Source organism: Biomphalaria glabrata, chromosome 4, assembly GCF_947242115.1.
Source record: "Biomphalaria glabrata chromosome 4, xgBioGlab47.1, whole genome shotgun sequence".
NCBI lineage: Eukaryota > Metazoa > Mollusca > Gastropoda > Planorbidae > Biomphalaria > Biomphalaria glabrata.
In genome coordinates this window covers 32,024,110-32,036,017 of record NC_074714.1, presented here as the reverse complement: position 1 = coordinate 32,036,017, position 11,908 = coordinate 32,024,110, and the positions used below count along the sequence as shown (strand labels likewise).

Here is an 11,908-nt window from a genome sequence, read left to right as displayed (position 1 = left end):
TGGTTCGGTAGAGACTGTAGCAATTCGGAGGCTTTTCCTCTTAGGGATAACACAAGGGCTGTTGCTTTCTCCTCCTCACTGATCCATTTGTTAACTTTGGCTGCTGCGTCAAATTGCTTCTTGTATACTGACCAGGACACGGAACCATCAAATACGGGGGGCTACATTTTCCCGGAGACTTCAGGTACAAATGACGTCATATCTGCTTCTGGTACATTTGTGTGCTTGCGTTGGACTTGTATCCTCATTTCGTCGATGGCCTTCTCCACTGCGTCGACCCTCTGATTCATCTGCTCGTCAATGTTGGTGATTCTCAACTCCACAGCATGTATGCGTTGGTTCATTGCCAATAACTCCGTTTTGATTCCCGAGTCCATCGTGTCTATCTTGGTGTCCATGGCATCTATCTTGTAATTGATCTGTTCCAGCAAGTCCGGTTCGACCTCAAAAAGATATGTGTCCGGATCTTCTTTTTCCTTCACTAGTTCTTCCCGAAGGCGTGCTTGTAAGGTTTCTTTGTTGCCGCTCGTCTTCAGGCCTCGATCACGGAGCTCTTCCTTCAGTTCCTTCACACGGAGTTGGTCTAACGTTTTCATAGTAGCCATAGCGGATCCGTTCCTATCCGATACGATCCGATCCCACTTCTGACACCAGTGTTACGGTTCTCTTCTACTCCGGCCTTCTATAAACACTGCTAAACACAACACAACACATCAACACATCAAGAACCTGCCAACAAGAGCTCCACAATAATCTGGTACTTTAATAATGAGTGAATAAGTAGAAGACAGCCAATACGACACAATTGGCAACACAATAAGCTACTACGAATGTTAAACTGTACATCACCGTATACAACTCTACTGTCTCTATTTCTTCCTAGACTCGTACATAACACTTGAGGACTCGACAAGGACCGACTTCATGGCCAACTAACAGTCCTGGTCTCAACGCTCTCCGGTCTTGAACTGCCGCTTTCTTACACACTGTCTCACTCGTACCGCAGGCTTTCGATCACATGACCATAACATTGGTCATATTTGCGTGTAATCGTAGTACTGTCCCTTGTCCATGGCCCCGCTGACCTGAGTGATTCACGGGTGTGTCAGCTGAGCCTATAGTTAACCCTTTTGCGCCGCCAACAGGGTCGTAACAATACTATAGGCTGAACGTTAAAGCAGTCCATGCCGCTCGTGCATAACAGAAAGTACGGTCTAACGTGTACGTTTTGGAAATAATACGCACAGTGTATAATGTATTTTGTTTTTGAATTCTTGTTGAATTTCAAACAAAATTAATTGTAATAAGAATTTAAAAAAAAACACAAGAAAACGTGTTTGGGCCTTTGTGTCTTGCTGCTGTCACTTTTTTAAAAAGTTGTCTGCATTGAATTTTATTTTTCTTTGGTCGCCGCGGCCCATTTGGTACCGGCCCACCGGGCATTTGTCCGTTTGCCCATATAGCCAGTCCGCCCCTGCCTTCTACCAACAAAATTCAATGTCTATTAAAGCAGTTGTTCCCAATAAGACATCCATTAATAAGCAGCTAGATCTCTCTAATATGAATTGTTCGTTTTTTTTATCTTTTTTTTTTAGAATTAGCTCCAGTTTAAGAGTATTATTAAATGGGTAACAATTATTGAATCCAAGCATCGAAGTTGTTTTCCTTTTTTTAAATCTTGATAAATTACAAAACATAGATCTAGGGTGGGGGTTGCTCTACAAGTCTGAACAACTAGCTGAACCTTTCCAAGATAATTTTTCTACTTCATGACTAGACCATGAGATACCACCTGTGTGGAAGTCATCTATAATTGTACCTGTGCCAAAGGTTTCCAAACTGAAGGAAATGAATGACTATAGACCTATTTCATTTACTTCCATTCTGTCTAAATGTTTTTAAAAATTGGTTAAAATGTTTCTTCTGAATGATCTTTGTTGTAGGTTAGACCCCTTACAATTTGCTTACCAAAAGGGTAAAGGTGTAGACGATGCCATCCTAAATATTTTAAATTGTGTCTACAAACATCTGGACTTACCTAACACTTATGTAAGATTGTTCTTTATTGATTTCTCATCAGCTATACAACTATACACTATACAACTTCATTTGCTAATTGAAAAGATGAAAGCGTTGAAGATTAGTCCATACATAATACTATAGGCTAATGAATTTTTGACCCAGACATCGCTGAGGGTTAGGGTAAACAATGTTATATCAAATGAACGCATAGTTAACACAGGGGTGCCCCAGGGGGCTGTGACATCCCCATTGTGGTTCATTTTGTACACCAATGATTTTCAATTCCATAGTCCTTTTTGCTCCTTCACAAAATTCGCTGATGATGCGGCTCTTCTTGCCCTGCTCTCAGAGAGCTCAGACGTAAATGAGTATTTCAGAGAAATAGAATAGATTGAAAAATACTGTAAAGCTAATTTTTTATTATTAAATGTAAAAAAAAAAACCCAAAGAAATGATAATCGATTTTCGTAGGGAAAAGAAGGAAAATGATATTGTTTCTGTAGCTGGAGAGACTATTGAAATAGTGCAAACTTTTTAAATACCTTGGTACTAAGTATCCTAAACAATAAACTAAATTTTACTGCAAATACTGATTATATCAGCAAAAAAGGGCAGCAAAGATTACGATTACTAAGAAAACTGTCCTCGTTTAAGTTAATGTTAGCGAAAAGGCCTTGGCTTTTTTTTATCACGCTCACATCTGCAATATTTTAAGTTTCAATATCACTGCCTGGTATGGCAATCTGAGCATTAAAAATAAAAATAAACTTTATAGAATCCTAAATGCTGCTGGTAAAATCATCGGCAAAAAACAAACCCCATTTGGGTAGTTGTTTGAGACAAACATCTATAAAAAAGCTAACAAGATCCTCGAAATAAAGAATTGCCCTCTGAGTCAGGATTTTGTGATTTTACCATCACAAAAGAGATACAAGACACCGATGGCAAAGACAAACAGACACAAACACTCTTTTGTTCCCCTGGCAATCAAATCATTAAATAAGAACAATCTGATATAAACTTTGTCACATGTAAAATTGTAAGACAAATTTCCATATGGACAATAAAGATGATTATTATTATTATAAAAGAGCGAGTATTCATTCTCTGGCGAAGACAGGGTCGAGTTTCGTTAAAGGGAAACAAAATTCATCGTAGTCCCTTTATCAGTTTCCACCGAGGAATTTTCTAGTGATGTGGCAGGTCTGCAGAAGTACTGCCCTCTGACAGGCAACGAGAATGTTCTTAGGAATGCCAAGGGCCTTGAAGGTATCTGTGAGGTCAGTTGTTATTATTCCCTCGGTTGATATGACAATAGGGTATATTGTTATTTTAGATAATTTCCATAAACGCTTAATCTCCAAGCCAAGGTTCCCATATTTTCGTTGTTTTTCCAGCTCAGTTTTTCTTAAATTATGAGATAGTGGTAAGGCGATGTCAATAATGGTAGCGGCCTTTTCTTTTTTATCAATGAGCAGAAATCAGGGCGATTAAAATCTACCGTTTTGTCAGTCAAAATAGGCCTATCCCAGTACAGTAGATGATCCGTAGACTCGAGAACCTCTTGTGGTGAGTATTTGTAATATGGAGGAGTATCCTTGCCGATCAAATTGTGTGTCAAAGCCAAGTGCTGGTGTATTAGCTTTGCAACTTGGTTATGGCGACCTAGGTATGCAGATTTCTATAGGGCTGAACATCCCGCCATTATGTGTTCAATTGACTCACCCACATTTCCACATTTTCGGCATTTGTCAACAATATTGAGTTTTAGGATATGTTTCTCGTAATTTTTTGTTCTAATTACTCTGTCCTGTATTGCTGTGACAAAGCCTTCAGTTTCAGGGTAAAGATGACCTGCTTTTAGCCATGCTAAGGAAGCAGCCTTGTCAATGTTGTCCCCATGTAATAAAGTCGGGAATTTTCCGTGGAGTGTTTTTTCTTCCCATTGGCGAATCTCATGCCCGACGTCGTCCAAACCGACATTAACATCAACATTGTTTAGGTTCAAAGGGGTTGCATCATAGTCGTATTTGCGTAGGAAGGAAACTAGTTCATTGCTGGAGGCGTGCAGTTTTGGAAACTTGCGTCTTACACAGTTTGAAGATGTTCTGCAATCCACGGCCTCCATCCTTCCGGGGCAGGTATAGCCTTATGGTGGAGGACTTGGGATGTAAACATCGGAATTTGGTTAATAATTTCCACGTGAGTCTGTCAATGTCATGTAGGTCTGTATCTGTCCATTTGATGACACCGAACGTGTAGAGGAGCACGCTTATTGGTTAGCTATCACTCCACTCGCACGCATTTTCATGCCATTTAAATTATTTTAATTTAGATACTATATCAAAATTCTAGATCTAGCTAATAGTATAGCAAATATTTTTAAAAAATACAGATGTAAAGAATTCTTTTGGATTTTTTTTTCAATTCTCAGTTTAAATATTACATTAATTAGATCGTATCTTGTAATAATTATTTTTTATTTGTTATTTATCACAATGTTGATCCCATGTGATCCACAGTTTCCATGACGTCACCATCATGACGTCGGCGGATAGGGGTCGTGCTTGGCAACCGGAGGCCATTCTTTGATTTAGCAACAGTGGAGCGATTTAATATCGCTCATTTCAACGCTAAAATAAAACATTGTTTTATTCATTCATCTTTTGGATATAAGAGCAAGTATTAACAAAATGTAGTGGTAATGAAGGGAAATGTGGTGTGGGAGGCAAAAGTTTGTTCTTAAACTATGGAATTATGACAACTGATATTAAAACTCTGCTTGTGCAGCAGCGTCGACCGCTGATATCTAATACAATGTATACACATACTGTAGAAGGTGGCCATTCACACCACCTGCCGCCTCTAACAAGTCAAACTGTTGGAGGTGGTGGAAGTGGACAAGGTGTCAGAGTCCAGCAGTTGTTTGAAGACCATAAACATCATACAGAAAAACGCGAAGCTATTCAAAATGGCGGAGGTGGCGATGACCAGTCGCTATCTCAAGTCCCACGTCCAAGTTCTAGTGCTGGCAGTACTGGGAGCAAAGGCTCTGGTGTTAGGAGAGGCAATAGAATGAGTCCAGAATTCGCTATGAAGCAATACATGCATAAACTCAGTTCTTATGAACATCATGAAATTTTCAGTTTTCCTGATATATACTTTGTGGGACAAAATGCAAAAAAGAAACAAGGGGTCATAGGTGGGGCTAACAATAATGGATATGATGATGAAAATGGATCTTATGTTCATGTTCCTCATGATCATATATCCTATCGATTTGAAGTCTTAAAAGTTATTGGTAAAGGTAGTTTTGGCCAAGTCGTTAAAGCTTATGATCATAAAAATCAAATTCATGTTGCATTAAAAATGGTTAGGAATGAAAAAAGGTTTCACCGTCAAGCACAAGAAGAGATCAGAATATTGGAACATTTAAAAAAGCAAGATAAGGATAATAATATGAATATTGTACACATGTATGAAAACTTCACATTTAGGAACCACATCTGTATTACTTTTGAATTGTTAAGTATGAACTTGTATGAATTGATCAAAAAGAACAAATTCCAGGGTTTTAGTCTTCAGTTGGTCAGAAAGTTTGCTCACTCAATTCTGCAGTGCCTGGATGCTCTCTTCAAAAATCGAATTATTCATTGTGATCTCAAACCTGAGAATATTCTTCTCAAACAGCAAGGTCGTAGTGGAATAAAGGTTATTGACTTTGGATCCAGTTGCTATGAACATCAGAGAATTTATACCTACATCCAGTCTAGATTTTATCGAGCTCCAGAAGTTATTGTTGGAGCTAAGTATGGAATGCCCATTGACATGTGGAGTTTAGGCTGCATTCTTGCAGAACTTTTGACAGGTTACCCTCTTTTTCCTGGTGAAGATGAAGGTGACCAACTGGCCTGCATCATTGAGCTCCTAGGCATGCCTCCACAAAAACTTCTAGATCAGGCTAAAAGAGCTCGCAATTTCATCTCATCTAAAGGTTACCCTAGGTACTGCACAGTCAGCACTTTGCCAGATGGCAGCTCAGTGTTACAAGGTGGTCGCTCACGGCGAGGTAAAACACGTGGCCCTCCAGGTAGCAAAGACTTAATTACAGCTCTGAAAGGCTGTGATGATCCAATGTTTTTAGATTTCATGAAGCGAGCCTTGGATTGGGATCCGCAGAATCGCCTTACCCCTACACAGGCTCTACGTCACTCTTGGTTGAGACGTCGTCTGCCTAGACCTCCAGCTTACAATGGTGAAGCTAAGTCTGAATCTGCTTTAAGAAGGAATTCTTCTGGTAATCGCAGTACAGGCATGCCGAAATTGGCAAACGGAACAATAGCAACAGCAAGTGGGAAATCCCGCCAACTTGCTATTCAAGATGATTTAGCTTCGCAGCTTAATACTAGGACAAAGCTACCACAGATAGGATCTACAATGTAGAACAATTTTTGTTTTCTAAAGAACAAAAAAGGAAATGTTGTGAAATGTATAATTTTACATAAACCATTTTGTTTTGCATAGTGTTTTGATCCTTTTTACGTTGTCATTGATATACATTTGTCCTCTACAATCTTTCTTATCAATAGGATATACAAGCATGTTCTTATTTTAATGTTGCTTTATTTCTTCTTTTTTTTTTAAACCAATTCTTTTAAAGTCAAATACAAAAATTTGTGTCTGGTTTTAATTTTTTTAGATATTCTACTATTAAATTTTGTCTTTAGACTTGTTTTTTCCATGTTTATTTTTATCTCTTTTTTTTTTAGCATCAATAAATAATGGTCAATTTTTTGTTTTAAAAAATCATAGAATCTCCAGTTATAATTAAAATATTTAACAGACCAGTTGTAATTACCATTGGGTGAATTTTTATATCAACACATAAGAAAACCATAACATACACATAAATTTTTTATTTCTGAATTATCTGACCACTATTATTTGTTTAATTTTTATTCAGTTTAGCTTTTACACTTCCACATCAAATTTTGTTTTTTTTTAATATAATTTTAAAATCAGAATGTTTATCCAGTTTCATTTGATTCATTTTTAGAACCTTTTTTTTTTTGAGGCAGTTTACATATTTCATATAAATTTTTAAAATTTAAATTTACAAACCAATTAAAAGAATTTATAATTATAATTTGCTTATAGTTTAGGTTTATTAAAATTATATTTTACACACACACACACAAAAGAATTCCGACTAAATTATCTGACATGGCAAAAAAAAAAAAAAAGAATTTTGACTAAATTATCTGACATAGCAAAAAACTCTCTGCTCTGTAAATTATTGTAGCTCTTTTTTTTTTGCCAATAAAAATAGTATCAATCGTTTATGTCACTATTGAAGAACAATACTCTATAGATAAAAAATTTAATTTATGTTTGTTAACTCTGTTATTTGTATTGTATTTTTTTTTTAAAGTTCAAGAGTAGACATTTTATAACCTGTTTTTGTTTGACATTAACAAGTATTAAAAGTACAAGTCATCCTATTCTGTAATATAACTATTTTGTTAAGTTAACTATAAAATAACATTTCTGTCAGTATAACATTGCTGTTTTAGCATCCATTTTTTTTTTAAATTTCACACTGACTTAACCAACGAACCAATAGGTTGCAATTATAATGTATATATTCGTATATATATACACCAGTAGATATTGTACATTTAAAAAAATAAATTGCACTGTTGAAATTTGCTATCAAATCACAATACTAAATAAAAGAATTAAAATTAACTTGAAAATAGAAACTATTGCTTTTAGGTAATTTGGCCTCTAGCCAGCAGAGATAGTACTGGTAATTACTAACTTAACATATTTTTTTTAACAAGTGACTATTTGCTTATAACAAGTACATGTTTACCAGTTTTGTCTAAACTCTTTCTTAGCCATGGGAAATTCACTTTTATCTATTTTGACATTGAAACCTTTTTGTAGGCATGCTCTATTTTATATTAGATTAATATTTGATGAAACATTTATTAAAACATCCAAAACACGCTAAAACAGTTAAAAAAAAAAATTAAATAAAATTTTGATTCTATCTATCAGTTCAGTCCAGCCATTAATGAACAGGTATATCAAACTAAGAACTATTGAACTATTCCAAAAGGATATGAATTCATGAATTTTAATATGATGAGTTTTGAATGTATCCATTGGCTGTTAGGATCCATACAATAAGTGATAGTTCCAGCATTTTACTAACAGAATTGTCATAGCAAGTGATTTCATTGGAATTACTCTATTGATCAAAGCAGCTGTTGAAAGAACTCCACCTAACATTTCATTGGTAGCTAGAGAACCATGTGTTCAATTTTTTTTCCAGTGTAAGTCATATGATTGGGTAATAGTCATTGCCAGTATATAATCTAAAGTCATTTCTTAGATGCCGTCCACCCTTTTATATCCTTGAGCACTGTTGTGATAGCCATGATTTTTAATGGCCTTTTTTTTTCTCTCTTTAAACTCACCCTATCTCCCCCCCACCTCCACACACTGAAATAGTCCTAGAATTAATTGTATCCAAAATATTAGTGTGTTTCCATCAACAGCAATATTCTTATCCGCTTGTGTGTGTGTATATGATATGTATTCATTACTCATTTATGGTCAATGTACCTATTTATTTTATAAGTTTCAACATCTCAACTTTAATGTCCTTTTTCTGATAATGAAATTGTGTGAAAATGGTAACACTGTACTTATAACATAGTACACATTGCTTTGAAATAATTCTATTCTTGGTGTTTTAAACCTTGATCATCATTGTAGAGTTAAGATGTCATATACCTTCAAAATAATATCATTATGTTTTGTTTCAGAGAAGGTTGTTTTTTTTTGTATGATTTTGTTTTCTTTTTGCTTACATACATGTCAATGTTTATATTGAGTATTGTTAGGTCCTTTTGTTGACCATGATCACATTGACAACTCATTTATGAAAGGTCTTGCTGCTGATAGTGCATGAAAATGAATTAAAAGGTTGTGATAAATCAGAAACCTTCTCCCTAGCTGATTATTCTTGGTTCTCATTTATAAGGCTTTTTTTTTTTTAAACAAATGTCGCATATTTTAAGACTTTCACTATTGGTTGGGATTAAGACATTTTTTAAAGAAATCTTTTTTTTCTCTAATTTTTACAATGGTCTTTATTGGGGATACAATGAGCTCAAGTTTTGAAAAGGGCTATAGTGGAAGTGTTAAGAAGAGAGGATTTCTAAAACCTTACTAATATTGGGAATTATATAAATTATATAGTTGAAAGAATCTTGTATTTAATACTAAAAGAGTTATAATACTTCCAATACAAAGATGTTGTTTTTTTTCATTGTAAAATGGTAGAAAAATGTGCTCTTAGTCATAATAAGTAATTTTTTCAAGTGATAAAAAAAAATTGGCTATCATTGTCAACCTACAATACTAAACACTGTTTTTATGACCAAACTTACATTGCTTTATATTTATCTTATTAAATGTTTATGGCCATTTACTTGAATAATGTAATGATTGAGTCAGAAAATCAAGATTAAGCACTTTATTTTCCAGAACCTTTTGTAGAAGTTGTACATAAATAAAAGATATACAAGCACTGTGACAACTAACCAAATAGACCAATTTATTGTCATAGATTAATTTGCACAAGATGTACTTCACAATATCCACAGTCAAGTTTGTAAGTCATTTCATATCTCAGTATTGAGTGTGATCTATCATCAGGTTTTATATTTATGCTCTATTTTTTTTTATACAAATTTTCATCTGAATGCAGAATAAATCAAACAGAGTAACATTTGTACCATTGAGGTTTTGTGTCAAGAGATCTTTTAAAGTTATTTATGGAATCTCTGACATTATTTATTACCAGTTAGCTATTTTATCCTATGCTGAGCATTAAATACAATGTTGAAATTTCTTGATTACTTCTCTCTGATACCATTCCATGTTGAGTGAATTTCCATATATTTGATCTGTTGTTGAATCAGGGAAAGAGATGCTTATTATTCCTTAAAATATGAGTTCTACACAGTCTCATTTGCTTTTATTTTCTAGATATAGAATACAGGGCTGTGACTTTATATATCAGAGCTTTCCTGTCTGAATGAGTGAAAATTTCATTTACAAGCTGAATATTCTGACCTTGGTAGCTATAAGATCAATTTAAAAAGTTCTGATACAGGACCTATATAATCCTGGAATCCTTTTGTTCAAAATGATAAAATGCAAAAAATATTTTAACTATGTTTCTCTTTACCATCACCCTTAAATCATTGCACTTCAAGCATTTCTCCTTATACAACACAATAGCCTGATTCCAGGTTCTATTTGTTGGTGTGCTTATATTTCTGAACCATTATAAAATAAATATTAATATACAGCCTCTATGAAATTAATTTGTACTCAAAGAATTTAAAACAAATAAAACACTACTCCAAATTATCTCATTATTAAATTGGTAAAATTTAATTTCTAATGTAACAATTTTAGTTACTTTATAATGCAAATCTACAGACTTATTGATAACAAAGCATTATTTTGTTACTTATATAATTGGGCCAAATCCATCTCCAGTCTGTAGTGTTGTTATGAAATAGAAACACTAAAATAAATTTATTTTATTTAGTGTACAATATGTTCTCCCAAATGTCTTGCAATCTACTAGATAAGGTTCAAAAGGCACTTGTTCTCATTCTTGTGTGTTATTCATCTCAATGATTGTGTCACTTTATGAAGATATGCATCCTCTACTAAGATATTCCATGGTTAGTAGAAAATTATTTAAAAAAGGACTGCAAACATATTGCAGATATTGACACATTTCCCAGCTATATAAAGCCTACTTATATGAAAGCAATGTTATTGTATATACAATTGAAATCGCTTTGAACTTCCCCAAGCTCCATTCCCAAGTTCAAATCTTGTATATTTTGTTACAATAGCTGTTTGAAGTGCTTCACTGAATGATTTTTCACTATTATTATCTAGATAGACTATCCATTGTCATTGATATTTTTTTGTTTCCTTCTTTGAATTGAAAATGATACAGATATTCTGATTTTGTTTGTTGCAAAGTTTGGAGTGAAATTATAACATTATTTATTGTATTCAAAGAGTGACTATCTTCTATTGTAACAAACATTATATTTGAGTTGTTTTATTTCCCTTAGAGCTATCTGTATAGTAGATTGAAATCCATGTACCCTGTCCTTATGTACCCTGTCCTTGGCTCAATTTGGTTTTGTATTTAGATGTGTTGCTATTCATACTGTATTGTCATTGTTTTTAAATGTTAACCTTCAGTACCATACAGTATCTGATTCAGTGTACATCCAAACACTCCCATTGTTTGACTCAAAAGTTGATCATGTTTTATATGACATCTGTACAAGATGTCATGTTGCTGGTAACAAACTTAAAAAAATTTGAGGTTGTAATCTGAAGACAATGACTGACCTCAAGTTGTTTAGAAGACTTTCTCTTGTAATTTGTGTTTAAGATACAACTAAATGAAGATGACATCACAAGCACACATTTGTTCCTCTGCTTTATGTACAGTTTTTGGTATGTCACATAGATAAGACGTTATATTACTTAAAGCAGAAAGTCTGTTTGTCTTATAATTCTCGATGAATGATTTTATTCAGAGCTTGACATACATGTTTTATGCTTCAAGTAAATACTGTACACTAAAACATTTTCTTAAGATAAGCTTCTCTTGATTAGAGTGTGTACAACTGAGCTCTGTATATGGTGTGAACCTGTCTGGAAGCAAGTATTTGATGATAATGAAACTACTAGAGACAATAAAAAGTATTTATGTATATGATGGTGTTCTTCAATTGTTTCATCTCATGTAAACAAGCCAAAGACCCAA

The 11,908-nt window shown here is 34.2% G+C and overlaps 1 protein-coding gene across 1 annotated transcript; it reads left to right on the top strand.

Moving 5' to 3' along the window:
• The first annotated feature begins 4,544 nt into the window (after positions 1-4,544).
• On the top strand, positions 4,545-11,855 carry LOC106072952 (dual specificity tyrosine-phosphorylation-regulated kinase 2-like). Its single transcript, XM_013233419.2, has one exon. The coding sequence runs from the start codon at positions 4,780-4,782 to the stop codon at positions 6,463-6,465; it is 1,686 nt and encodes a 561-aa protein (XP_013088873.1). The 5' UTR covers positions 4,545-4,779; the 3' UTR covers positions 6,466-11,855.
• The last annotated feature ends 53 nt before the right edge of the window (positions 11,856-11,908 follow it).

Excerpts from the sequence above, each read along its gene's own strand:
- LOC106072952 (XM_013233419.2), top strand. The coding sequence starts at position 4,780 with ATGACAACTGATATTAAAACTCTGCTTGTGCAGCAGCGTCGACCGCTG.